The sequence below is a fragment of the Periophthalmus magnuspinnatus genome, chromosome 6 (assembly GCF_009829125.3).
Source record: "Periophthalmus magnuspinnatus isolate fPerMag1 chromosome 6, fPerMag1.2.pri, whole genome shotgun sequence".
In the NCBI taxonomy this organism is placed as follows: Eukaryota; Metazoa; Chordata; class Actinopteri; order Gobiiformes; family Gobiidae; genus Periophthalmus; species Periophthalmus magnuspinnatus.
The window spans coordinates 22810802-22838763 of NC_047131.1; the positions used below are offsets into that span (position 1 = coordinate 22810802).

At 39.3% G+C, this 27962-nt stretch overlaps 1 protein-coding gene across 1 annotated transcript in view; it reads left to right on the forward strand.

The window, feature by feature from the left end:
* zfpm1 (zinc finger protein, FOG family member 1) overlaps nt 1–27962 on the forward strand; it is a 69765-nt gene that overhangs the window by 10573 nt on the left and 31230 nt on the right. The window contains exons 2-3 of the mRNA XM_033967737.2: nt 17238–17387; nt 23705–23836. Coding sequence (XP_033823628.1) covers nt 17238–17387; nt 23705–23836 — 282 coding nt within the window. The remainder of the gene's footprint in view (nt 1–17237; nt 17388–23704; nt 23837–27962) is intronic.

Sequence of the window (27962 nt, forward strand, 5' to 3'; positions counted from 1 at the left end):
CTGCCTTTCTTGATAATACACAGATAAATTATGTTTTTTTTCTTCCTCTCCTTCTTTCTATCGAGAAAAGGGTGGGGTGCGACAGAAAAGCAGAAAAAAACGTTCCTCTTTTCATTTCTCTAAAGCAGGCCTGAAGTGGGGAGGCCATTGTGCTGGACTAGACGTGAGTCTGAGGAGTTTAGTGTACAGGGATGTGGAGTGGAAAACTGCTCCTGTTTAGGAGGAGTTTGAAAGGTAAATTGAGATGAAGGATTTAAAAGCCTGAGGTCAGGAGGCAGCAAACTAAACTCCAGCTTTTATCATCAAGTCCCACTTTGAAAAGCATTTTCTGATGCCTATCCTACCTTATATGTGCCTTGACCTCCTATGTCTCCTCAACCTTCACCCAGATACAGACCAAGCATAGGCAATGAGTAACAGTTCAGCCAATCCATACTTTTGTTCAGACTTGTTCCTATCTGTCCTGCTATCAGCGTTTCATAAATGCCATCACCAAACTGAATTAGAGGTGGGAAATGTATCAAAATATGGATAAAATCATGATTGTGAATGTTGTTTCGAAGATGTGCAGTATTTCCATATTGAGTATATTCTTTAAAGTACAAAATCCTCCAAATAGAACTGATAAAATTTATAATGGAAAAAATTATATATCATATACTATACTAAAAAAAGATTGGTCTTATTCAAATTTGTGAAAATACCCATGCACCCCCATTCAGTTCTTAGATTTTGATGTAGTTTATAACACATTTGAAGTACCCCAGTGTATTCAAGTCTTATGTAAATGTTATGGTGTGTGATTGTTGTTGTTGATGGGAGCTGCTGGATGCTGCTGCAGTAGAATAACATGTTGTTGTCGTCCAGGCCACACTGACTGACCTTGGCAGATTAGACCACACAGGCATTCTGTCTTACACTCTGGATAAGTCTGTGTGAAATAGTTTTCCCACTTCTCACAAATATCTACCACTCTGTGAATATACATCAGATTACTGCTGATGGCCACTGTCTGCTACAATACAGACCTGCTAGCACAGATGCTGTTCAAAAGCTGTAGTGTGGAACCAAGCCAAGAGGTGGCACCATGAATACCAAAAATGTTATATATCTCTTATTCTAGTTTTCATATAAGAAATCAGTGAGCTATTATTAGATTGCTCTGTTTTGCATTCCAATATAACTAACCGCTAATTCAAAACACTACTGATTACTAGTGAATGGAAATGGTGCGTAGATATTTCAGTCTGGACAGAAATGAATTCAATGGGAAGGTGATAACATTGCTTTGGTGTTTAGACACCAGCAGGGGATGACGGGCGATGCTTTGGAGGGTCAGAATCACAAAGAAGAGTTGGTTTAATCACTTTGCATGCCAAAGGTATACATGTTGGTGAGACTGGTGATGGGCAAGCAGGGTGGTTGAATAGGTAAGTGGTCTGTGAGCTCTGCACTGGCTGGTTCTGAGCGGTGTCAGGGCAGTGGCTTGAGTGCGTGATGATGAGCGATGAGGATAGACTGAGCAGGCAGTTTAGCCAAAAAATTAAGCTTGTGGGTAGGAGTCTGCTGCTCCATTTGATGGACTATACAAAAAGTACATCATATGTACACATGGAGAGTATAATCTGAAATGTATAATTTGGGTCAAGGACAGGTCAGAGAGTCTCTTAGGGGTCACCGGGGTCAGCCTATGTCCAGGCATATCTAACACCAGCCTCAGATCTGCTGCAGTCCCCTCCCCTGAGATAACTGCTACATGAGAGTGAATAAACAGCATTGTAAAGAAATGTATATTTTTAATTGCAATATGCCTGACCTTTTGACAGACGCAGAGTATATGAAGCACATTAGGTAAGTAACATGAGCCCCCCCCTCCCCCCCGGAGTAGTGCAGTGGGGCAGTAGGAGACCTACGGTTAAACAGAGGGTCAAGTGTGAAACATAAGGGCCACTCCCTCTCTGTCTCACACTTTCACCCACCCCCTATAGAACTTACCTGACAAAACTGGACAAAAATAAAACTGGGATTAGATATGATGAGACTGTTGGCATGAGATAAAACCAGTGTATGATTTGTATTTAATTTAACCTACAAAAGAAAAAAATATAAGCTTGCTTCCAGTAAAAAGAATAGATGTTTTATTTTATAAACAATCAATACATATAATATTGACATATTCAGCAAATATTACTGATACGTATTTTGAGCATGTTTCGAACATTACACTTGTCTATTGAACTGTTTTGGCATTGATTGGCATTAATCACCTTATTTTGATTTACCTAATTTATAGGCCTATACAAGATAGCATATGCCTTTATTAGTCTGGGAAATTCCAAATATCCAAATATCTATACATTTATAAAGTTACAAAAGTTGTGAGTTATAAATGAATGGCTTTGAAGCCTGTGCACTACAAGGTAACATTGGGTCATGTCTCGAGTCTTATCTGGGCCTACCAGAGCCTGTGTATGAAGTCACTGGTTTCAGAAAGGGCACAATGAGGTATACACCACCTTCACTCTGCTATTATCATCTAACTGTAAAAATCAGCCACACAATGCATTCTGGGAAAGACTGAGTGAGGCCTCATTCGTGGTCTTGATTTCAGCATCACCATTTTATCGGCTGGCCCCATGAATAATCCACACAGGGCCATTTCTTCTCTGTCTTTTTGTTCCTGGCATTTTGGTTCTGTTAGATAAGGGCTAAAACAACACAGGCTCCCAGTGAAAAAGACTGATAGATAAGACTGATACCAACTCCTCCACACACACACTCCTGTCTTATCGGGCCTTTTTATCAGAGGCAGCTTTTTTCTGCTGTTTTCTCTCCTTTTTCTGAGCTGTCCACTCCCTGCTCTCTGTGGACGCACAACAAAGAGCAACACCTCCGGCTGCGCTCACATCAGCCCTATATTCTCTTTGTAGGCCTTGCACTGCTGACGTGCACACCACAGTTCAGGCTATGAACACTTTTACACGCCAACAGGGACAAGTGCTGCATCACCAACAACTAAACCAAAATTTCATATTATTAAAGATGGAAAAATAAAAAAAAAACAAATTAATAAAAGTGTGTTCTCACAACTGAAAGAGCATCAACTTGTAATTCATATCTAATCTGATAAGCAGTTACATGTTATGAGTCAGTGTTTATTTTATCCACCAAAAAATGTTACTTTTTCTAATGTTAGGAAACTTTATTAAGTTATTGTGCATGGGAAATCTATTTCTTGAGGTTGTTTGTATATGCATTTCAAAGTTTGTCAAGTTTTTTGATAGTTTTAGAAACAGTAGTGAGGGTAGTATTAGCAGTTTTAGTTGTATTGCTACTGATGTTTTGGTTAGAAAAACTATTCTGTTTACACACATATGAGTTTGCCCAGTGTGTTTCTCATTATCAACCATTGATCTTGATTTGCAGTGACAGATCGATAGCAGATTTCTCTGAAAATGTGTTCTTTATGTTATAGCCGTAGTTGTCCTGATTGTACGTGTTCATACCCCTCTAACCTCTCTCCTCCTCTGTGTCTCTCTGTGTATTAGTATGAGCAGCAGCAGTGTCCCCCGGAGTAAAACAATCGGCTGTAATCTATCAGAGTCTTATCGCCCCTATCTGAGAGCTGAGAAAGCCGGGGCCGGGGCTGTGGCGCCGCTCTCCGCTGCTGATAAAGTTTCAGAGTTCAGCCATGATGAATGTTAAGAAACTACACCCTCGTTAGCCGTTAGCCACCGTGCGCTCCGAATCTGGACCGACATGAAGAGGAGGACTGAAATTGGTTGGTGTAGGCCAGGGGTCAAAATGTGGTGATTTGGGGCTCTGATCCTTTACCATTATCTACCAAGGAGTTTAGGAGACTATGTCAGATTTGTCCTTTTACTGACCTCTTGTGGCTGGTGTGAAATTTTGGCCCCATTTGGAATTGTTATGCTCAATAAAAAAGGAACATACCAAGCAATATTTAGCCCCCCTATAGTTTGAAGTTTGCTTTTTGCACGTCATCTCCAGGCCATACTTCGGACTGGCTGTGTTGTGTTGGTATCAAAGTTCTCATTGGCAACTTTGCAGTGTCTCCGTCCCTGTGAACACATTGACAGCTCGTATCTGACTGCCATCGCTCCATCAGGCCTCAAAGTCCCCCGATTAGGATAAAGCTGATAAGGCATGCCTTTTACAAAGAGCACGCCTGATATCACATTAGTTCTTAGTCAACTAATGATTTAGTTGTTCTCACCGGGTTCCTCATAACAGTACACCCATTGTCTCACAAACATGATACAATGGTTGCTGCACAAATCAGTTAAGGATCTCATGACGATTTATCACCATACTTAATTTCCAACTTTTTCCATTATAGTATTTAAAAAAATCTATGAAATATACAGTCCTATAGTAAACTTGCCACCAAACTATGTTATTGGCATAGTTATATAGGCCCACATTTCATACAAATAGGTGGTTATATAGTTCAAGACCATTCTACCACAATAAAACCATGATACCTGCTCGTATCCAATTTTAGATACTTGTATTAGTATTGATTATTTGGCAACCCTAATCTGACAGTACACCCACATTGACACACAACTGAAAGATCTAATTTTTAAGTTCACAAAAGCAGAATCAGTGTATGCAGAAAGAGAAAATGTGCAGCACCATTGTGATTGTGACAAAGTTCATGAGCGTATAATGGCAGCTAATGTGTAGCGGCCGCGAGGGGCTTTGTTCACCCAAGTACCAACCTCTTAATAGAATCAGATAGACACTCGACCATCTCCTCAGGGCGGCTGGGGGTGGGTGCCCATTTAGGGTGCTTCCACACACGGTCCCATCTATGTCATTCTATGAAGGAATCATTTGTCAATAATCAGCCGTGTCGCTGTGGCTTTGATAAAGTTGCAGCTCGTTGCGGCGCTGGGCCAGAGAATATCTTGACAAAAAGAAGAAAAAATGGAAAAGCGGCGAGAAGGCAGCATGTGGCAGCAGATCTGAGCTGGCGATAGGGTCATTAAGCACTTTAGAAGTATTTTAGCTGAATTCACACAAAGCAGAAATAGATAAATAAATAATGAAAGAGGCAAAAGTGGAGCTGTCAGAGATACAGACTCACAGAATCATTTGGGAGGAGGAAAGATAAAAGATTATCCTCTTTTCTGCCGACTTCTTGCCTCCTCAGCCGTCAGCCCAGCCTAATTCGCTTACTCTAGCATCACCATATACAGCATATGTGCCTTTAAAACCCTGCTCCAGTCTCAACCTGAATCTGATCCGGATCCCATCACTCACTGTATATGGACGACACTATCTCCTCTAAGGAGCTGGAATTCAAGCAGAATGCATTATCTCACATATCACATTCTCCCACTGACCCTACTCACGTGGACCTGTTTAGCACAATTTAAATGTTATATATATAGATATATTATATATTATATTAAACAGTAATTTTATTTATGTCTATACTTATAAAGTTTAATTTCTGTTTTACTTTTTTAATCTTGTAAAAAAAAAAAAAAAAAAAAAAAAAAAAAAGAAAACACTCAGGACTCAGCAGTTTGTTTCTTTCTGATTGCTTATGAGCCAGAGCATAATGGGGCAAAATCTAGGTATCCTCTGAGCCCTGTTTCCTGTCCCGATTTGGGAAGATGTGCCTCCTGCTGTCCAGATGTGTTTATCGCTCCCCACATCTGACAGACAAGAGCCCACGCTGACCTTTGAGTCAACTGCACCCACTTTGCATAGACACTTACTGTTTCCCTGCCAATGTAAATGCACTGATACAGCACACGGGCCAATCCTGTCACAGGGACACCCTGTGCAGGAGAGGCTGGAAGTAGACATTGTTGAGGCGATTCTATTATAATAATAATGATAATAACAATAACAACAACAACAACAATAATAATAATAATAATAATAATAATAATAATAATAATAATAATAATAATAATAATAATAATAATAATAATAATAATAATATGTAATGCTGATAATTCAACTGTTGTCCAGGCATCTCACCAAGCAGACCCCATGACATTGCTGTCAAAATAAAATTGCTACACAGAAATAGGTGAATTATTGTAAATTAAAGACAACGTTTGGTTTTAAAACAAAACTCTGACCCATTGCTACTTTTTATTAGAATTATAAACAGTTTATCCACATGTGTTATTATGTAGGCAAAAGGCTAATTATCATGACACAGATCAGCTACTTAATAAAATAGTAAGAACACATCCTGTGTCACCCATAATGGGAGTAGGCCATTTGTAGTGAGTATGAATTTCAGGGGAAGTTTAGTTCAGTGATGCAATCAGCAGTTCACTTTATATGAGGTGAGTCCACTTCCAAACCACAGCTTAAACGTAACCTTGAGACCTGCCATTCATTATTCATCCAGCAAAGCAGCCGCAGCACTTATATGTGGCTGCTTATAGTGTGGCCCTGTCCCCTCACACTCTCATCATGCCTCGCTTTTATTTCACTCTGTCTTAAATTTCCATTATTCACCACAAAGGCCCATTTGATGCTGACCCCTCCCCCCAGGACCGTGTAGAGCACTATTATTAATCAGCCCTCTTATCACCGCCTCACATCTCATCCACTATTTGCTGTTTAATCACTAAAATAATACAGAAGGGGGGAGTTCCGGGGTTGGGGGTGTGGGGTTACCATGGCGACCAAATGGAAAAGGTCAGGCGTGGTTTATCTTATCAGTGATAGGGAACGGTTACTAATTACAGATAGGTACTAGCAGCTCTCAGTCCAGCGGGCCTTGCCTTTAATCATTATCAGCAATCCACACCGGCCTGATATTAAAATAATCTCAGGAGTCATCCGCGCACACTCAGATGTGCACAAACATGAGGCTAAGAACTAAGAGGCCTGGGCCTATAGGTACAGACTACCGCAGCAGCTAACTGAGGCTAGGTCAGGACATGGCCCAGAGCAACCACACCTCACTCCAGGCTCCTTTCAGGTTTATATCTATGAGGTAGGAGAGAGACTTGAAGTGCTGATAAGCTATAAGAAGTATAGCAGCACTGTTTGATTACCAATAAAACAAGTATAGCGGCATCTTCCCTTTCTGTTCTGTTTTTAAAATAAGTTCTAGACTGGATGGGAGAGGAATTTTAAAGTGAGGATGGTATGAGTTCAGTGACATGACTAGCAAAAAACATTTATAAATTTCTCAATTATGTTGCTGTAATTATATCAGTTTTATTTCCACATGCCATGAGATACATTGATCCAGTCTAGTATCTTCCGATATCAACCGATACCAGTGTAGAGACTGACAATAGCGCTTTTTTTTCTGTAAAACATAACAAAATAATCTAAATGTTTTTTTTTTTTACCTGTTAATTACTTCAATGAACTAAACAACAGCTTTGTGTAAATAAAAATATAAACATTATGAGATCTTATATAGTATTACGTTAATTTCTGGCCCAAGAGGATATTGAGAATGTTGACTGAACCTATATCTGAAAACTGTCTCTCTCAAACTGTAACACCTGTTGGCTGTGTATAAATTATGAATGATGTTGTGTCTGTCCCATCATATATACCTAAGCATATTATTTCAACTCTATACACTGCAACATGCTGTATTCACTACTAGTGTATTTACTACTAGACACTGTTGGATGAGCTCTGACCCGGGCTAGCTAGGTGTTTGCTTGCTTGTTTGTAGCCATGGTGCTGATTTGAATGCCAAAGCTCAAGTTGGATAGATTCTTCAAACACAGTGGTGACAGCTGTTGGCCCTCTCCTGTTCTATGCCTTTACAGTGTCAGTATTTTCACTCTGTGTGACTGTGATCTTGTCTCAGCACCCTTCCATTTATCATCGCTGACATTTGGGCTGTACTCGCGCTCTATCTGACCATCATCTGAGGAAGGCACATTTTTCCCATCACAAATCCCGTTGTGACTTTTGGAGTGGGGGGAGGGGCCTCGGTGCTTTCTTTTTGGTGAGGCGGAGAGATGAGATGTGGTCTTGGCTTCGCTGGCCTGTGTGTGTGTAGTAATTATGAACACAGACACACATATTGGTACATGATGTTATCGGTCCAGTGGGGGGCTCCACTGATGCCCCGCTCTTGAACGCAGCCCCTTTCTGTGGCGTTGCCAGCCATGGAGCGCGTTTATATCTCCTTTACTTTCACTCTGTTCGCTCCGAGGCCTATCGCCGCGACACACTGCTGCCACCACTATTTTTATTTGGACTTGGAGCTTTGTGACAGAGGCGCAGATAACACATGCAAAGCCCCAAGTTGTGAGCGCGCCCCCCACTTTCGGTGCGAGCGAAGCAGCCCACCCCCCGTTGTTTCTTGTTTTTTCTTTAGCTCGACTTGTCTGTGTCTTTATCTCTATCAGTGTGTGCCCTTTATCTCCCCCAGCACCCCCCTCCGCTGTCCGCCTTCCTCTCTCTCTCCCTCCCTCCCTCCCTTTTTCTGCTCTCGTGGTATTTCTGCCTGGTACAGCCTGCACACCACCTGCTGGTCACAAACTACTTTTACTAGCAATGTTTATAGTAATTCAGTATTTACAATATAAAGGTACTATTAGAGCCAGTGACAGTGTTTCTAAAACTATGGTACGTGCAGTCAATTGAATCCACTTGTTTGTCCTCCTTTGGGATTGTCCGTGTTAGGATAGCAAAAGTGTAGTCCAATATTAGCCTGGGTTTAGCTTGAAGTTAGACTTAGAGTATTCCTGTTTTAGACTTTGTTTGGATCTGGTGCTCGAAAGGCCAAACATTTTCTTAGGTGGTGTCCAAAGTTTGAGAACCACTGGTCTATGATATTGTTACTTAGGTTAACTGGTTTATAATGTCTTATTCATTATTGCTGTCCTCTTCTAACTTAATATTTACAATTAACAATACAGTTCTGGTAAAGGTATTTTTTTTCTAATTATGATTTTACTTTACATCATTGGTTTATCAAGTCTGTTTGTTTGTATTATGTATTAAGTTATGACAGGCAGCACTGTGGATATGTGACCACAAAGCAATAATAACATGTTCAGAGCTAGCAGTGAATGCCATATCTCAAGTGTCACTGTCCTAGGACTGTATTGGCTTCTAAAAGTGTTTTATGTTTAGTCTTCTGTTCTGTAGACACATAACCAACAAGGCTGTGTATGAGAGGATGGAGAGTAGGTGTAACGGGAGGGCACACTGGAACTGAGCAAAATAATTTAATTTATATCCCTTATTCATCTTTCTATGGTTTGTCAGGTTTCAAGTCCCCAGAACATATCTCTTCAGCTATATGAGGCTGTACATCCTGACAGCAACCACTTCATTAGTTTTTTGAATATTTCATTCACTGATGGTCCAATACCTTATATTACATTATAACTAAAACATTTCAATTTTTTTTTTAAACGAAGCTTTTATGGTTGCAATTTTCCACATATTGATTGATCAACATTTTTTATTTTATTTAATCATTAAATAATAACTGCTTTCGGTTTCCTTACTAACCCCTAATGACTTTTAATCATTGCCAGTGAACACAGAAATACTTCCTCCAAAGTCTGCCCTTCAAGACTGGAGGAAGGAACTTTTATTGTCCACTTAGATGAAAAGGTCAGTGGATCAGACTAGACCTGGACAAACCAAATCAGACCAAACAAGTGGACCATCTCATGCCTCCTCCCTGGTGCTTTTTGAACCTTGTGAATGAATGTGATCTGTCCGTTTCACACGCGCACTATCGTACTTCCCCAAACTGTGAGAATCTTCTCACATTCTACTCAAGGCCGCTTCACTATCAGCGGCACAGACGAGGAGTGCGATATGGCTGGAAACACCATTGATAGGACCAGAGGATGGAGCGATGCTAGCTCTGTGCACATTTCGACCTTGTGTGCATTTTTAAAGGGAAAGACAAGCTTACCGCGACCTCTCCTTGACCCCTTATGCCTTTTATTCAAGTCTTCATTTTATACTTGGCGATAAAACTATGTGATGACTCCCACTTTTGTTTTTGTATCAACCATGTATCCCGCCACGGCCTTGCTTTTTTGGATTCAGGAGGGGTGTGCGTTGGGGTGGATGGCTGGAGATAGGATAGGATTCAATAAGCTCTTGAATGGCCCCTCCTCCCCCCTCTTTGCGGATCTTAGGACGGTGGGAAAGTTCAAATCTGCTGCTATTTTCTATCTTTTATCAGCGGGCCTTATCGGGCTGCCTTTCTCGTCTGCATGCCTGACTTCTAGTCCGAGGTCTGGGCTCAGCTGTATGCTAACGTTCCTCTCTCCCCCCTTATTTTTCTCTCTCTGTTTTTCTCTCTTCTTTCTCCTCTCTTTTCTCTCTCTCTCCTCTCTTTCTCTCTTTATTTCTCTCTCTATCTCTCTTTCTCTGGTAACTCAGTTTAAGCAAATTGATGAAAAATATTTTTGTTGCTGCTTTGCATGATATATCAGTGAAAGTTGAGTGGATTTGATGAAGTCGGTGTAATATTTCCATTGCACGTTCATCTGCCTCACCAAATTTCTTAATGGCACTTCTTTGTCTTTGCAGTTGAACTCTCAATTTCAATATGCGTCCTGTGATTACAAACACATACACAATGCATGATCTCATTATTGGGTTTGATCCCACTTGTAAAAGAGGAGTGAAGTGTGAACTTGTGTTGCAGACAGAGAACACCTGCTCTGTGCTCTGATGATTGTGTGTTGGTGTTAGGCGGCCTTGAGTGTGAGGAATGACAGTTTCTGATCCTGCCAAAGAATACTTGAAAAGAAATGCAGACTGGATTTCCTAGTAATGAATGAATGAATGGGCCTAATAAATCATGTAAATGGTCTTGTGTCATTGCTGCTGGTATATTTAGCCTTTATTGCAGTTCAGAGAGTTTGTGTGATAGAGCGTTCTCCCCCTGTCACATGATGACCTTCTGGCTCATGTGACAGCTGCACATATGTTTTATGATCAGAACATTTGTATTGTGATGGTTGAAATGTTACTAGTTACCAAACCATAGCTAATATTAACTTATAATCTTTCTATTGACCTGATTTAAAATTAGGTAATTTGATTTATTCTTGGCACTGACACTCTCACTGGCCACGGTTAAATACATACACCCTTAGAGGTCAGCTATCACTGTCTACTGCCCTCTAGTGGGACCCTAAGTCCCCCTTCAGGACTGACCACTAATATCTCTATCTGCTGTGTCTGTGCCCCTCTCCGCCTCTCCACTGTCTCCCCAGGACCCTTATCGCCACCACCGCTCTGCTCATTAAGGAGTTAATTTTCTCCTTCCTATCTCTGATTAGTATAGCCAACCTAAAGCACTGGCAATTCTTTAAATTTGTTCGTTGTTATCAAAAAAGCCGAGAATAGGGGGATATTTAATCGTTTAAGTAGTCTTCCTGGGGAACTAGATTTCACCCTTTCTCTCTCTCGTCTTCCCAGCAATGTAAGGAAATGCGAGTGAGAGGCGGCCCAGCTCGGCTCAGTAATTCAGTTTTTAAAAAGGGACGGCGCGGGGGGAGGGGGGAGGTGGTAGGAGAAGAAGAGGGGAAAAAAACGACTTGATGAAATTCCGCTATCAGCTCCGAACCAATATGCAAAATATCTCTGTGGAAATCAAATAGCTATTATGTTTTCATTTCCACGTCGGCGTATTTGCTTAATGAAGAGGAGACAGATCAGACCGGCACAGAGAGTCTGCAGGAGGCGATAACCGCCAACGGCTCGCAGCTATCCGCACACTGACGCTCCCAGTCACTCCACAGCCCCGCACTCGCTCCCCCCAAAAAACAGGCTCTGACAGGGAGAGAGAGGGAAGGGAGGGAGAGAGAGGGAAGGGAGGGAGAGAGAGAGGGGGAGTGGACGGAGGAGAGGATAAATGATAGTGTGAATGTGCCACGGTACAAGTCAGGTGGTATGCAGTGGTCTCAGATGTTAGTAGTGCTGTAGACTAAAAGTAGTACAAAGGTAAATAAAACAATCTGAGAAATTTCACTGTCCCAACATCTGCAAACACAAAATGTAATTCAGTGATGCTGTAAACTTTACACACCAATCCACGATATTACATTGTAGAATAATAGTGCAAAGTTATCAATAGTTTTCACAATATCAAATTTCAGTGTTACAAACCACATGAGTTGACGATTCCTCGCAATTATCAACACAAAACAAAGACAGGCTCATGAAATCCTCCAGTTTCTTTCCTTTTTTTTTTCCATTTCCACGGTCAAATCCATTACCAGCTTGATGAAGAAAAACTCTCTGAAAGATAAAGTTAATGTGACAAACAGCTACAGAAAAAAAGCACTTCACATTTAGGTTTACTTAACAAGGTTTACTTTTTTGAACAGGTTGAAATGTTTAATTCATTTTGCTTCATAAATGTTTCACATAATACTTCTATTATATGTATTCTAGTTCCCGCAGTAGTTGCATTTAATTGTATCCACAAATCTTGTATCCACTAAACTTTACAGTGATAAAGGACATAAGTAACTAATTAACAGCTAATATACATGACCATTCACACAGATAGTGGCTCCCTCTTTTCTGCATCACTCAAGGAAAAACTAAAACTAAAACAGTAAGGTTTTAGTAAGGTTTGTGTTTGATTTTTCAAACATGACTGAATCAGGCGCCCATGTTGCTGCGCTGCCCTCATGCACTCTGTTTACTCTGACTTTGACTTTGATGTGGCATCCTGCTGTGTTCACACATTTTCACCAGAAATCTCTTCACATTCAACTCATTTTTCAACTTTTGTTTCATGTTAATGTGAAGCAGGTTCTTCATTCCTTGTTATTTTCCAATCAGCAATTATATTTTTAAAAATAAAAATTTATCTTCACTTAAAATAATGTATAATGTGTCACCTGCTTGTCTCCATGGAGATGGATATGTTTAATGCCATAGTGTGGATCATTCCAGGCAAAGCAATAACATCTCAATGGAGACAGGCCGGTGACACAGCCTTCATCAGGAAAGTTGCAAAGTACACTTTTAATGATGCAGCTTTGTCTGTGCCACCTTGCTGTTTGACTTCAAGATTCAAGAATATAGCCTACAGTTTTTTTGACCCACACAGTTTATATTCTCGGTACTTTTCTATCAGATGTGATGTGGAGATGAGCAGGAAGTCAATACATTCCTAGGATTTCAGATCTGTGGAATGAATCTATGGTGGACCTGAGTTTGTCGCTCCACAGTAATCAATAGACTGTGCTCACATCACAGGTCCAGGCTGATATTAGATTAATCAAGTGACTGATGTGGGCACTTTATTTCAGCATTTCAGTGTGTGCAGCAAAGAAACCAAGCAACACATTCAAAATTCTGTAGCTGGTGTCCTCAATATTTGCGTTTGAGCATAAAGAGGCACAAGTCTTGGGTGAAGTACTTTACTGCAGTAAATCTGGTGTGGTGACTTAAGAGTGTGATAGGAGTTTGTAATAGTTGCAATAATAACAATGTTTGAGGTTCAATTTAAAAAAATACACATTATGGTGATTTTATTTATTTAATTTTAATAACAATGTTTAGGTTTGTAGGTTTCAGTAGTGTTGTAGTATTGATGTTCTTCTCATTTCAAAAGTGATAATTTGGTATAGATAAGATTATAACCAATTGTTTTTCAAAAATCTAAAGCTATTCAGAGTTGAGTATTTTGTTATTTGTTTAGCATTTTCAATATTGATACCTACACAAATATAGTTTCAACACAAGTATTGCCTAGTACTTGTCGTTTATGGTAAAAACTAGCTGATGGGTGAAGTGCCTGTGTGATGGTGAGGGCCTCTCTCAGGTAGCTGGAGAGGCCGTTAGCGCGTGTTTTGAGTTTAATAATGGCTCTTGTGCTTCAGAGTTTGATGTGTGTTGTTTCATGTGAGGAGCGTGGAGCTGCGGTGTGATGTGGACTCTCTGTTAATGAAGCCGTATCTGTGCTGCCTTCATCACTACAGCACACTTTGTTCTGTGGGCTCTCACAGACACACAGTCCTACAGATCTGCACTGGGAAATGTGGAGAGGACAAATCACTGTGACGACAACATAACAGACAATATAAACAATAACTTTAAAGAATTAGGTGACAAATTTTCAAATTACTAAACTGTGTGCAATGGCCGTGAGTCTTACAAAAACACATTACATCTTAGTTTTGTAAAAAAAAACTTTAATAATTCTTTGGCAGCCTTTTAAGTTTATAGTGTTAATAATGCACAATGGAACTTTTCTGGTCAAAAGTAAGCTGCCTGCTTGTCTCCTTTGTGACAGATACAGTAAGTTAAATGCCATACTGTGAAGCATTTCAGACAAGGTAGCCAGAAAAGTTGCATAAATATTGTATAATGTTAGGGACGGCAGAAGCTCAGTTGATAGAGTGTTTGTCCACTGATCCGAAGGTTAGCGGTGCATTTCTTGCTCTCACAAATGAATACTGCCGTTGTACCCATGGGCAAGATACTTAACTCACCTCGCCCCTAGTGTCTGCATACACTGGTGTATGTACGTGTATGTGAATAGGTGAGTGGTTTCTTGATGTAAAGCACTTTGAGTGCCTGGAAGGTGGAAAAGCAAAGCAATAAAAATGTGTGTGTAATTTACCATAAATTACATTATGTTGCATAATCTTCATTCTTAGGTTTAGTTTTTGGTGGTTGACATTGCAAATTATTAGCTTGAGCTAATGTGCTTTTATTTAATTTTATTTGTTTATTTTTGTTTTTTATGGAATTTTATAAATGCAGCTCTATTTGGCTACACCTTTTATGATTCTGTTCAAGCACATCTTGGCACAAACAAAAAGTCTGTAATAACTTGATTACAAAACTGAAAAAGTGCCTTTCCTTTTACACTGCAAATCTCACTATACCACACTATATATTGGCCTTTCGTTTAGATTAGGCCCGAGTGCAGCTTTGGGCTTTGTTCTTGGACTGTTCCTCTTTTAACAAATGTCCCTGGTTCACAGATACACATGTCTTTCTATGATTGCACCACAGTTGAGTTCATTTTACTGTGGATATCACTCTGTCACAATTAAAACAGGCTAAATGAAGTCTAACGCCTCTCACTTATCACTACAGGCCTGCTATCCATATACCCAGCCTGTACTACTTCTCCTTGGATAAAACTTTTCCAGACCATTTGATGTCTGAAAGCAGTGATGCAGCGATTGATTCATTAAAACCACAGCCAGTAATGAAGAAAAAACTCATAACTTCCATTTTAACTAACCGGGGAATTTAATTGGAATTTCCGACTCTGAACTGGCTTTGTACAATTTTGATTAAAGCAAAATTAATTGTCTGAAATGCCCTTATAGATACTGAAAATTAGATGGACCTCGTTCTAAAAATATTGTGTACCGGATCGATCTTTTTTTCTTTTTTTCCGGGTCCAAATCTCGCAGTGTTAATTTTTATCTGAAATGAGAGAGCGGAGCATGCAGGCGTGGAAGTTGAAATTAGCCTAAAGATGTTTCCTTTACAAAGACAGAAACACTTTGTCAGCGGCGATTGTTTCCAAGCATTATCTCCGCGCCTGCTTTTTAATTGCTTTGGAAGTGAAATTAACAGAATTAGAAAAATTGCCTCTCCCTTTCTCCGCACCCGTCTTTATTCACGCCTATTGTTGTGTGCTTTGTATAGATTATAGAGGCCTTTTGTTCCAGCGGTGTAAATATATACGCCCCCAGTCACGGCTTTAGACCATGAACAATCCCCGCACTGGTTATAACACAGGATCAGAAATTAATTTACAACCTGTCTGAGCTCGGGCAAGTACATGGGTCGATAATGCTGCATGTAGTATCCCCAAAATATTCTTTTGTTTGTGTGGTTTACATCATTCACTGCTTCTTCACACCCCACCCCGCAATGCTATTAAAGAAACAGTGTGCTAAAATAAATGAGCGGAAGTACAAAGTTGTTTTTGAGCACTTATGATGGAGTTAGAGGTTAATGTTCTATTTCTATATGGAACTAAAGAGTAATCTGTATGTTTACACAGTCATCATAAAAAGTACAACAAATTATATCCAGGAAAAGTGAAGCTCGTTAATGAATTTTAAAATAACCTGACTTGAATTTCTGGACCTTTCCATAAAATAGCTGCATAAAGGCACTCTTATCAGTCTGAACTTGTTTTCATTTCATGCTGGATTGTTATCTCCATACATTTTTCTCATTCTTTGGCCTTTTAATGACGTATTTTACTCTCAAAACAATTCAAGAATGCTTACATTTAATTTATTAGTAGTACTTTATAATTCACAACAGACAAATCCAACGAAATGTATTGAGATTGTGAAAGTAGCTGTATGCAAATGGTTAAGATAGAATTTATACTTGTACCTGTGAGACAATAATTCACACCACTAAATCATTTTCTATATCACAAGTTAATTCAGCGTTTAGCTCTGTCTGGCATAATCACCCAATCGAAAACCTATTATTAATAAAGCAATTTAAGAAAGTCCCATTAATTCCATATTAGCCGTCTCCATATTTTGGATGTAATCTTCAAAGGGGCTAAAATAGATGAGAAGTAGTGTCTTAATTACTGTGGTCAGCGGGGACTATAGCAGTGTAAGTGATAGGGATCAGGCTAGGAGGTGTCCTGGCACTCTGCTATTAATCTGCTGGATTAGAGCGTTCACTGTGTCCAATCCATCTCATATGTGTTTTTATTCTCAAGAGGACACTTATAAAACAGGCACGCAGCGTTCAGGCGATTTCAAAAGTATTAGCATAAGTAGCTTTCTATTATTTTTTTTTGTTTGGACTTAAGGCTCCAGGAACATAATTAAACTGTTATTTGTAAGTGTAAATTGCTCACAGTTATTATGTCCTCAGATCCAGAGCTCTGCCTATCACACACTGAATAAAAAAGAATAAAACAAACTTAAAAGCATGAACCTATAAAACCGTAGTCTCAGTGATTAATACATACAACAGGTTATGTGTCATTTGAAAATCAGGTACCACTTTATAATAGTTTCTTAATGAACACATAGTTTATTGAGAACAATTCAGACATAGAAACTACTTAATTAAGATGTTTTGAGGTTAGAGTTAGGGTTAAGTTATTAATAAGTAGTTACTAATCCTGAATGAATGAAGACTTTCACCATGTTTGTAGTTGTAGTTATTATAAAGTGTTACTGAAAATCTTCTTTTCATGTCTATACTTACTTGACATAAAATTATTGTATGAAATTTTGACTGTTTTGTGTTTTCAGGGTCCATGGGTGATCTGGACAGCGGGGAGGAGAACAACGCGGACAACATGAGCCTCTCCGGAGAAGAGGGCGGAGCTTCAGACCCAGAGGACTCCACAGAGGACAGAGACAGCGCCAGCCCACAGCCATACACACCCGGCTACAGTGAAGGTAAAGCTACGGCAGCACTAAAGACTGGTTTGAAAAAGTTATACAGTATATATGTATCTTTCTTGATTTTAGCTTTTATTACAGCTGGCATCTATAACTTGCATTGAAAATTATTTTCTTTATAGAACAGCCAAGTACAGTATTGAGTTAAATTCCGATTATTTTTTGTATTGACCGATATCACAGCAGTCCGATTAGATACATTTAAAGGACTGGGTGAGAAATACCATAATGGCTAAACAAACTTGTGAATGACTTTGTGCTATAAAAGGCAGATAGATTCTTATAGCATAATGGTTCATAAAATTACCAGCTCAAATGTCTCTGAGCAGAAAAATGGTTTTGTCAGTAGCTTAGACAGCTCATGTTCACACGTTTTAAGAGAACCGCCACTGAGTCCTAGTGTTTTAGTGGGAACCTGATACAAATGATCTGACCAAGGTGTACTCTGCAAGGATAAGCCACTGCACCTGTTTCCTCACTCCTACACTAAACCACAAAGTCAAGTCAAGAACATCAGTCATTTTTCTCAAACTTACAAGAATATAAATGATTTTTAAAGGTAAACTACCTAACCTTTCTAGAGCAGGGTCTGCTACATGCTTGTCTAAATGAAGATGATATTGCCTCACTTATGTTCCATAGTGTGGCGTTAAATGTATCTTATCTTCCATTTATTCAGCTAACACAAATCTGACGTATAACTTGGCTTTGTGGAAAATATATTTAATGACTTACTGTTAGACATTCCAGATGAAGAAATAGTATGCGGGCAAGCAGGTGGGGGAACTTCCATTAGAAAAGTTACACAGTGCACCTTTAAAGCCACAGTATGTAACGTTTTAGCCAAAAAATAGACAAAATTGTGCTGTTCTGAAAAATAAAAAAAACATTAGTCCTTCATCTGAGCGGGCTTTCATCTCTACAAACCTGACTTTTATTTGACCTGGGGAAAGGCCTCCTACTGCTTGTTTCCATTGAAATGTTTCCATGGTGAATGTTTCGAAGTATGTTTTTAAATTTCCATTTTTATGGAATAATGCTGGTCACATACCACCTCCAGAAAGTTACATACTTTACCTTTAAATATTGTTGCATCTAAAAATTCAAATAATGTATTTTTTATCTACTATATGTTCCTGCTTGAAACATGGCTACTTTTGCTTTATCCATTCTTCTTGCTTTTTCAGGTACTTTTTAATATTTTTTCCAAGCACAAAGCAGATTGCTGCAGATATTGTCTCGAAAGAATAATCTCTTGAAAGAATGGGTACTTTTGAGTGAAGAGCGCTCTCCCTCTATCTCTATTATCTCTATTAGCAACTGTTACAGCGACCGTTAACTGTGGTACAAAAAATTCTTTGATCAACTGTTGTTAACCTAGTTTTATCCCACTCACATGCACACACACGCACACCCCCACATGCACACACACACACACACGCACGCACACACATATAGACACACTTGCTTATCTCCTTTGTGTCAAAACCAATAAAAAGAAACAGTGTAGGTTAAATCTTGGCCTGCCCTTCAGTTCACGCACCTCTTATCCAAAAGTCTTCTCTTGTACTGTGATGGCGATGGAGTTTTTCATTCTCATATTCTTTTGACTTATTCAAGATTTCACCAGCTGTGTTTTTTAATCTAAAAAATTTCTGCTCTTGTGAAATTTTGGGGCCCGGGCTTGATAAGCGTCTGGCTGGTTGGCTCGGTTTGATAAAGCCATGGAAATTCTGTCAGGTGCTAATCGAGACGAGATTAGAGATTACAGTGGGGTTGATGTGTGTGTGTGAGGGGAGGGCAGGTGTGGTGGTGGTGGGTGGGGGATTGTGCCCAAAGAAGAACCCAGGGCAGACAAACAGACGACATTTGATGATGGTAAACTCCATTAAATAATTGTGCACTGGAAGATACAATATACACTGTTAGTTCAAATGTATGTTTACATGTAAGACAACACAATAGAACCAATTTCTCCTCAGCTCTTATGTGAAGTTTTAAGTTGTGTTCACACTTAATATACCACATCGAATTCGGGATAAATTAAGATTAAACATGGCTGCATTTAAACTGGGATCAGAAAGGACCAAAGCAGAGCAAGCACTTAAGAGTGGAAAACTCCACCAATTATTCATAAGTCCAGTGCTTATCAATAATATTCATTTCTTTACTTTAGAGCATGAGCTGCTGTCTAGTTTTTGTTTTGGCTGGTGTCATAAAAAGATTATTTTTACTGCTGCACATCATTATAAGCTTATTATAATATTCTCTGAGATGGTTACTAAGTAACAAATATATTTTAATTATCTAAGTATGCAGATGAGTGATATATTGTCTAAGATAATATCATAGATTTGTATATCATCAAAATAACAATTTTGATGTCAGGTATATAGTCTATAACTTCCAAAACATGGCATAAAATGTCAAAAAATAGACAAGAAAATACATCTGAAGTATAATCTTTTGAAACCGTTATATTTTAACACTGTTGTGGTTGAATTTACAGTCCTTTTACTTTTGTGCGATTTACAGGCATTTGATGGATTGCAAAAAAAATCTTTCTAATTATCTAATAAACATTATCTGTTGAGAAATTGACTATTTTTATTTGGCAAAGTTTGATAGCTCCCCAGACCATTTGTAGGCCTCCAGTTTTTCATTTTGAGTATGTTAACCTGGATGTTGTGAAAGTAGTTGCTGTTGGGCCTCTGTGAATCTTTAGACCTGTATGTAAATGTACAGTATATAAGTCACAAGCTGATATATGAATTTGCAGTGTGCCCGTTTTCATGGTTTCAAATTGTGCCAAAGGTGAGCTTGGCTAGTGCGTCGGGGTTAATTCAGCCACTCTCCTCTCACCGGTGTCTCGTTGCCTGGCGCTGCCATTATCAGTTGTCTGTAAATCAGCCATGTTTGACGAAGCTGCTCTTTCAACCTGGGATCAATACCAGGTCTTTATCAGGCCAGCACTGGCTAATAAAGCCAAGGCCTCTTATCCGCCATCTGGACCTGAGACACACACACACACACACACACACACATGCAGAAAGATAACCAGAGTGATAAGACCAGAGAGAAAAACACATTCTGTACCATAACAGCAGCAGACATTTGGGGTCTTAATCACTTTATTTTCTTTATTGGCAAGAGTCATTGTGAATAGCATATATATATATATATAGACTGTTTGACATATACAGAGCAATATAGATGGAGTTTTTTTGGGATTCTTTACTGCATTTAACTCCAAAATAGAGGTTTGATTTTAGGCCAGGGTTAAATTTTTATCACTGTGAGACAATGCCAGTGCTTTGTATTGGATTTAGTATTTTTGGACCATTTTGTACCTTGATTTAAGACAAATCATTTCAAACTGTTGTTTTGAGATCTAGTGTTCCTGCCAAAGCTTTGCTAGTACCAGTACCAATTGTGTACACCATGTGAGTGTGAAAAATGAATGTGACTTCTCAGAAATGCAGCAGAAACAAAGTTCCCTTTTCTCAGTATCTTTCTGGTAGATCACAGGAAGCCTGATACGATCCATTTGTGCTGATTAGTCAGTGTAACCTGCTCTGGTCTCTCATTGTGCTCCACTCTGGACTAAACACATTCATTCGGAGGAACCACTTGTTTCTTTATTTGGGTGATAATTGTGTACAATGATCTGTAAAATATTAGAACAGAAATTATACAAAGATGTTCTCACAACTTTCCTCTCTTGACTGAATATTAAATACCAGTGTGGGTGGTTGTCAAATGCCAAATGCCAGATGCATTGCTACAGTATTGGTCTTTCATATTGTGGTGGAGAACCTGCGTGTTCACTTTTCTTTTACATATGTATATATGGCTTCACATTAGAATCTACCTAAAATTAAGTCAATTATACAATTTGCTTTTCAAATAATACATGGTTGTTATAACATACAGGATAAAGCATATAGTAACATACAAACTATTACTGAACTGACCACAACACATAGCAGCACTGAGAGGCGAGATCTAAAGCGACGAGAAGTGTTCTGCTGGAGATGGAGGTGAGCTGCTGAGGGCTGCAGAAGTTGTGAGGTTGTTGTGTGACTTTGCCCGGCAGGTGTGACAGGGGAAGTTCATCTTATCAGATTGATGGAGACTGTCTCGCTGTCGGAGAGGGAGTGGCGAGTGAGGGTGGGAGGGAAGGGGTGAGAGAGGAGAAGTAGGAGAAGGGGGGTGTCCTGGCAGAAAAGTGTCTGTCGACTCCTCCTGATACCTGCCTCCCTGTCTCAGATGATATGGCTGATAATATTGATAATATTAAACGCAATAACTGTGTCTCCAGCTCCCCTCCCGCGCTCTAGCCGCTGCCGGATAAAATCAATGTGCCATTCAATGTGATTTATAGCTGAAAATAATGGCAGTGTTTAGGTGGGGGGAGGGGCCACATGTGTTAGTATGTAGCTGTATGAAAGGTGGACGTGACGTGAAGATGGATGTTGCTTGGGTACGCCTGCGTTGATTTATTCCAAGATGCAGAAGCAGATCCCAATCTCGGGCCAGAGCTGCTACATTAAAAACTGCAGAAAGTGGAGGCATCACATGGTCATGGGGCATTTATGGCTGGTATCGATTGGGTGCTATCGGAGCGTTATCGGAGCGGGAATGCGAGGGTAAACAGGCCCTTTGTGCACACTGCCAAGGCCTTATCGAGGTGGAGAGAGGAGCAGGTTTGGGGAAGGGGAGAGCACACCAGGAAGTGGAGAGTATCTGGAGTATTTTGGGCATTTTCAGATTGCGACATTTTTAGTCTGAACGCATATATCTCAACGCATGGAATACCAATGTGTATGGAGTTATTATATTAGCGTAACGTCTTGTAGATTTGATTGTATATTTGAAACATCATAAGATATATTGGTGCAACATGCTGGATTTTTTGGTACACAGTTTAAATAAAGCATCTTTTAATTATTAATGTATGGTAATCCAATCTATGTAAAAATGTATTCGATTTTTATTCGTGGGTGCTTCCTGTTTATAGTTGCGTTGGCAGAAAAGTCAACTCGAAACCTGTGACGTGAATTTTGTTATGCCACTGATTCAATCTACACAACCCCGGATATTCATTGCCTTTAATCACACATTGGGGCAGATCGTGATAAAGACAAAGGAAAAACAAGTAGAGGTAGATGCTGCGCTCTGATAGGCCAACGGGCTGTGATGTAACTATTAATCTAATCTCACTAATCAGGATCCTGCTAATGGGACACTGCGATGAACTGTCCGATTACAACTGTGCAGCCAAAGTTCAGCTCCTTATTTCATACTTATCTATCTTAACTTTACATAAAAGCAAGTGTACTCATAATATTTTAATTTGTTTAGCTTTCCACTGCCATCTTCACGCATGAGAGCAGTGGTTAGTTCAGTACCAATGAAACCTTCAGCCTTGTGTCTATGTCTGAGAGGTTGTCTTGTCACAGGCCACTATACACTAAGATACACTGTTGTTGTAAGGGACTTTATTATAACGATAACCCATATAGGAGTTTTCTAAGGAGCGTGTCCAGATGTGTACAGGGCCGCACTGATGCAGTTGGGCAGGCACATTGAAGTCTGTGATGACTGAACCAAATCAAAGAGTTTATGTGGGCGAGGGCGGGAGTAGAGTTGCAGCAGAGGAGCTTTGATCAGCAGACGGGAACAGTAGCATAGGCCAAGTTCAGAACACATAGATTCTGCTATGTTTTTTTCCTCTTGATGAGTTTTGTTCACGAGAGGTTGACCTGTATGGTGTGAAAACTTAATTATAAGGCTGTTGTCAACAAAAGATATTCTTGGTTGACAAAAGACTGGCAAAAACAGAAATGTGCAACGAAAAGTTGTAAACAGCATCTTTATAAATAAAAAGGCAGATTAAGTTGTCCAGCCACTCCCAAAACTCCAGAGACTCCAGAGAATTCATGCATTCTGCTTTGTGCTTAACAGCTAAAGAACTACAGCTCTAAATTAAAATAACAAATAACAAATTATTTTTACCACAATTCCTGAACACTGAATAGATTTCTAAGGGTAAATGACACCATCTGCTTCTGAGAGTTAAATCCACCTGTTACATCACATCAGGAAGAACATTGTTCAATAAAAGTGGATGTCGAAAGCAGACACCACAAACTCAAAGCTAATATCAGAAAAATATAAGATTCCACCCCAATATCAGATCAGCATCATGAGTTGAATTGTTACAATTCATGGTTTTATAAGGCAATGCCTAATTACAATGCTATAGCAAGGTATTTTATCCCCAACCTTAAAATGTTGTGTCTTGTGTACAGAACCACACGGCCAGGACTCGCGGGGCGGTCCTGATGAAGAAGACCAAGTGGACGAACAGGCGCCTATCTCAAGTGATGAAGAGGAGGATGAAGGAGAGGAGAAGGCAGACGGACAGCAGTGGAGTGGACCAGGTCAGTATACCCTTGTTAAAATTACAATTGTTTGGAGTATGGAATAGCATTACTTTTAGCAGTAAGAATTCAAACTTTTTTTATTTTCTTAATCAGTTTTTATTAACATAAATGTATTTTTTCATGAACATTTCATTAATGTATTCCAGCTATTGTAAATTCTAAAGAGGAAGCATGTGATGCTTTTAATAGGCATTTCACTTACATGGAGGTCTTACATGCCCTCCGTTCCATAGACCCAAAGAAGTCCACTGTAGTTGATGACCTTGATCCAAAACTTCTATTACTAGCTGCCTCATATATAATTCAACCTCTATTTAGGACTGGGCGATTATGGGAAAAAAGGATTACTAGTTTTGATTTCATGTTGATAGGACCAATATTTCCAGAGAAATGCACGTGTAAAGTTTGAAATTAGTTTGTACAATATATTAAGCCTAAAAATATAATGCACGTCAGAAACACGTGCGATGTCTGTGCGCTAAATTAGGTCTTATGTTTCACTCATAAATGGTGAGAAAATAGTCATTTACTCTCCATAACTTGCATTATAATGATAAGGAGTACAAGAGAAAACAAAAGAGTGGAAAGAAGGTTAGGAGCAGTGGATGGATGAGAGCGAGGGAGAGTGAGCGGGGCAGACGGCACCGCACATACAAAGGCAGATGGAACTGAACAGTGGGCACTGGAATTTTAGTCAGATTGTTTAGATTTGAGTCAAAACTTGGGAAACATAAAGGAGGAGACATAAAGAAGAGACTCGCTGTGGCCCTGACTCAGTGCTTTCACCTAAACAAGTGAGCGGTGAGTCAGATCCATGCTCTTACTGGCTGTAGACCTGTTGATTAAAATGTGTTTGCCTTATCACTGAGTTCAACCAAAGTTTAGATTGCGATCTATCAATCTTTCAGTTTTTGGCACAGCTTACATATTTTTAATTTATCAACTCAAATGGCAGTTATACCAGAATGGCAAACAACAAATGTTTTGCTACTAAACATGTAAATAAATCCTGCCTTGTCTTGCAAAAGTTTTAGAAACAATTTGTTGCAAATTTAAATAAAGGCTCCATTTTGAAGTCTTAACAAGTCTTAACGGGTTTCAGAAAAGAGCATAGTACTGTCACTGCAACCACAAAAGTTTTAAATTACAACAATTATTGATTATTAATTATTGATTTAACTAAAGCTTTTTATTCAGTAGATCATAAAATCTTCTTGAAGCACCTGAAACATATTGGATTTGACAATGCTGCATGTAATCGGTTACAAAATTATCTTTCAGGCTCAATTTTGGGCCCGCTACTTATTACTATACATAGTAATTTCATTGGTTGCAATTTAAGAGAAAGCCTCATGCGTTTATTTGCAGATGATGCTGCAGTTTGAAAATTGCCTAATCAGCTGTTTTGCATACAAAACAGCAAGATTATCATTAAATGCAAATAAAACAAATCTTTGTACACTTAATGCATTGAACTTAAAAACCATCACTGTACACACTAAGAAATAGTAGGTTGGCCTATCGCTATCTGTCAGAAGAGAACAACACTGTGTAAAATGTATGGACTTGCTTGGCTGCCTGAATATCTCGCTTGTTTTTTGAACTTTGATATGGGAACTTTTAGTACAAGATCTCATGATTGTCTATGGCTAAAAACTGGCAGCGCTAGAATTAAAATGGGGAAAAAAGATTTTTGATACTTTGCTTCCAAAAAATGTAATGCATTTGAAGGATGTGCAAAACTGGTTGCATTGGTGCCACTAATGCAGTTTAATAATCTGGAGATAAACATTTATAATCACACCCACATCTGTTTTTAATTATTAGACCTATACAGTTATTTGTTTTGTTTGTTTTTGTTTGTATTGTTCTGTATTTTAGCAGGGCACTTATGAAAAAGAGAGTCTGGTACTCTCATTGGGCTCACGCTGTATAAATAAAGATAAATGAATTAAATTAAATGTGATATACTTTAGTTTGGATCTGTGGTTTTCAGAGCAGAATCCGATTCTGTTCAATTTCAAGACAACCACATCCAAGCAGAAACAATGGTAGAAATAGATGCATAGTGCTGTAGGAGGGGTGTGATGGAGAGAGCAGAGGAGGAGAAGGTGGATGGATGGAGCTAGGGAAGTGGAGGAGGAGAAGAGGAGGAGGTGGGGGCTCGCCACGATAAGAGAAAAATTCAGACCGGTCAAAGTTTCCTTTTTGCCAATCGTGCTCCTGATAAAGACAGCGCCTGCTCCGGAGCTGATAGAGGGGCTATCTCTCTCCCTTACTCCCCCTCTCCCCTCCCCCCGCACCGACGCTCAATCGCCTGTTAGTTTGTGAAGACCGGAGGAAGGGAAAAGACGAAGAAAAAAAAAAAAACAATAAAAAAGCAAGGTCCGTATCAGCTCGGCATCGCAGTGCTACCATCAACCAGCCACTGCAACAGCAATTAATATAGCTCCAATTACTATTAAAGGGAAAGGCCTGGACGGGACGATAATGAACACATCCCCTGGAATTAACACACACAAACGCACACACGCACACTAGGAGAGAGAGGGAGATGGACATGAAACGTGTGTCGCCTGAAAAACAAACAGCGCATTCCTAATCTCCAGGGATTGTTTAACTCATTGAAGACAGAGGGAAATAAATAACAAAACAAAGCTTGATAACGCCGGAAATAAATTATAAAATTATAGCAATTCACTTATCTGCTTTTAGCTTTGTGCACGTTTGTTAAGAGTTGAATATATTTCCCCTCCACTGTCATATTCATTTAAAGGACAAAAGCTACACACGCACTATTTTAATTATTATTGTGAAATTCCAATAGGCCTACTTCGATTTAGTCTTAAAAGTGATAATTTTAATGTCTTAAAACCATGAAAAACAGAACTTGTTCATTTTAAATGGTTTGCCGTGGACCAGAGTTATTCGTCACTTGCCTGATGTATTCCCAGCATACTATTTACTCACCTCGAAGAGTTTATAAGCACTGTTCACAACTTTCAGAAGCTGCAGTAGAGTTTTGCCATTACAGTGCTAACAACATCTACACCATTCTTTTTTACATTAGATCTCAGCCAGTCAGAAGCCCCATCTCATCAATGAATTACTGACCTTACTTGCCCTTTAAATCCACGTGTATGCATCAGTTGTTGTTTTTTTTTTTCCTATTTAATCCTCTATAAGTTGTTTGAAATAAAGTCATTCCATCATATGACACTTTTAATTTCCATTCCCATTAATGTTGTAACCTTATGATACAAATCTCTCCAATAATTTATTCAACTAAGTCTTTGTGACAGTTGCTATATTGTTCTGACAGACTACAACAACAGAACATTCAAATTCATTTCTGTTAAAGATAATACAATTCATTAGCGTCGGACATGTTTGACACTGTCTGTGAGTCTAATGAGTTGTTTGTCAATCGCAGTAAAGTCCTTAGTCACAGATAATAGTCAGGGTGGCTCTCTTTCTCTTCCTGCTTTTCCAACAGTGGCTCTGAGGCTTCCATTAACACTAGACAACATTCAAATTAAAGAGATAATAAACAGTGCAGGATTAGAGCAGTCTTCCATTGCCAGCCGTGCACGTGCAGTGGCAGAAGCCTATATAGGTGGGGCCCACTCCTATCAGGGATGCGGTGATAGCTCCCGTTTTAATCTACTGTGTGTCCATAAATGGCTGATATGCAAAATAAATTATGAAAAAGGATGAAAAATCTTTTGACTGACCTTGCCGGCTGCAGGGTTCAATATTTTCCCCTTCGCTGCTTAAAATTCTTGATATGCAAATGGCCGTCAGAGTAATCCCCTGTCATTGGCTACGCTGGTCCCACATTCTTTCTACTGAACTGAGGACTAATCCATTATCACCATGGGCCTATATGGTTTGTGTAGGAGGAAAGGCAACTGTATTTCTGCATGGGGCAATAGTTCAGTGTCTTTGTCAGATGCAGAAGGTTAGAGGAAGGAGAAAACTCATGGTACCCCATTCACCTGTTTGAGCACTGTTTTATGCCATGTTTAACATTTTATTATAATCCTTCATGTATTTAATTTGAGTATCAACCAATTTTATGCAGCTATGCAATTATGACTCAATCTGGCAGCCTAGCATATTT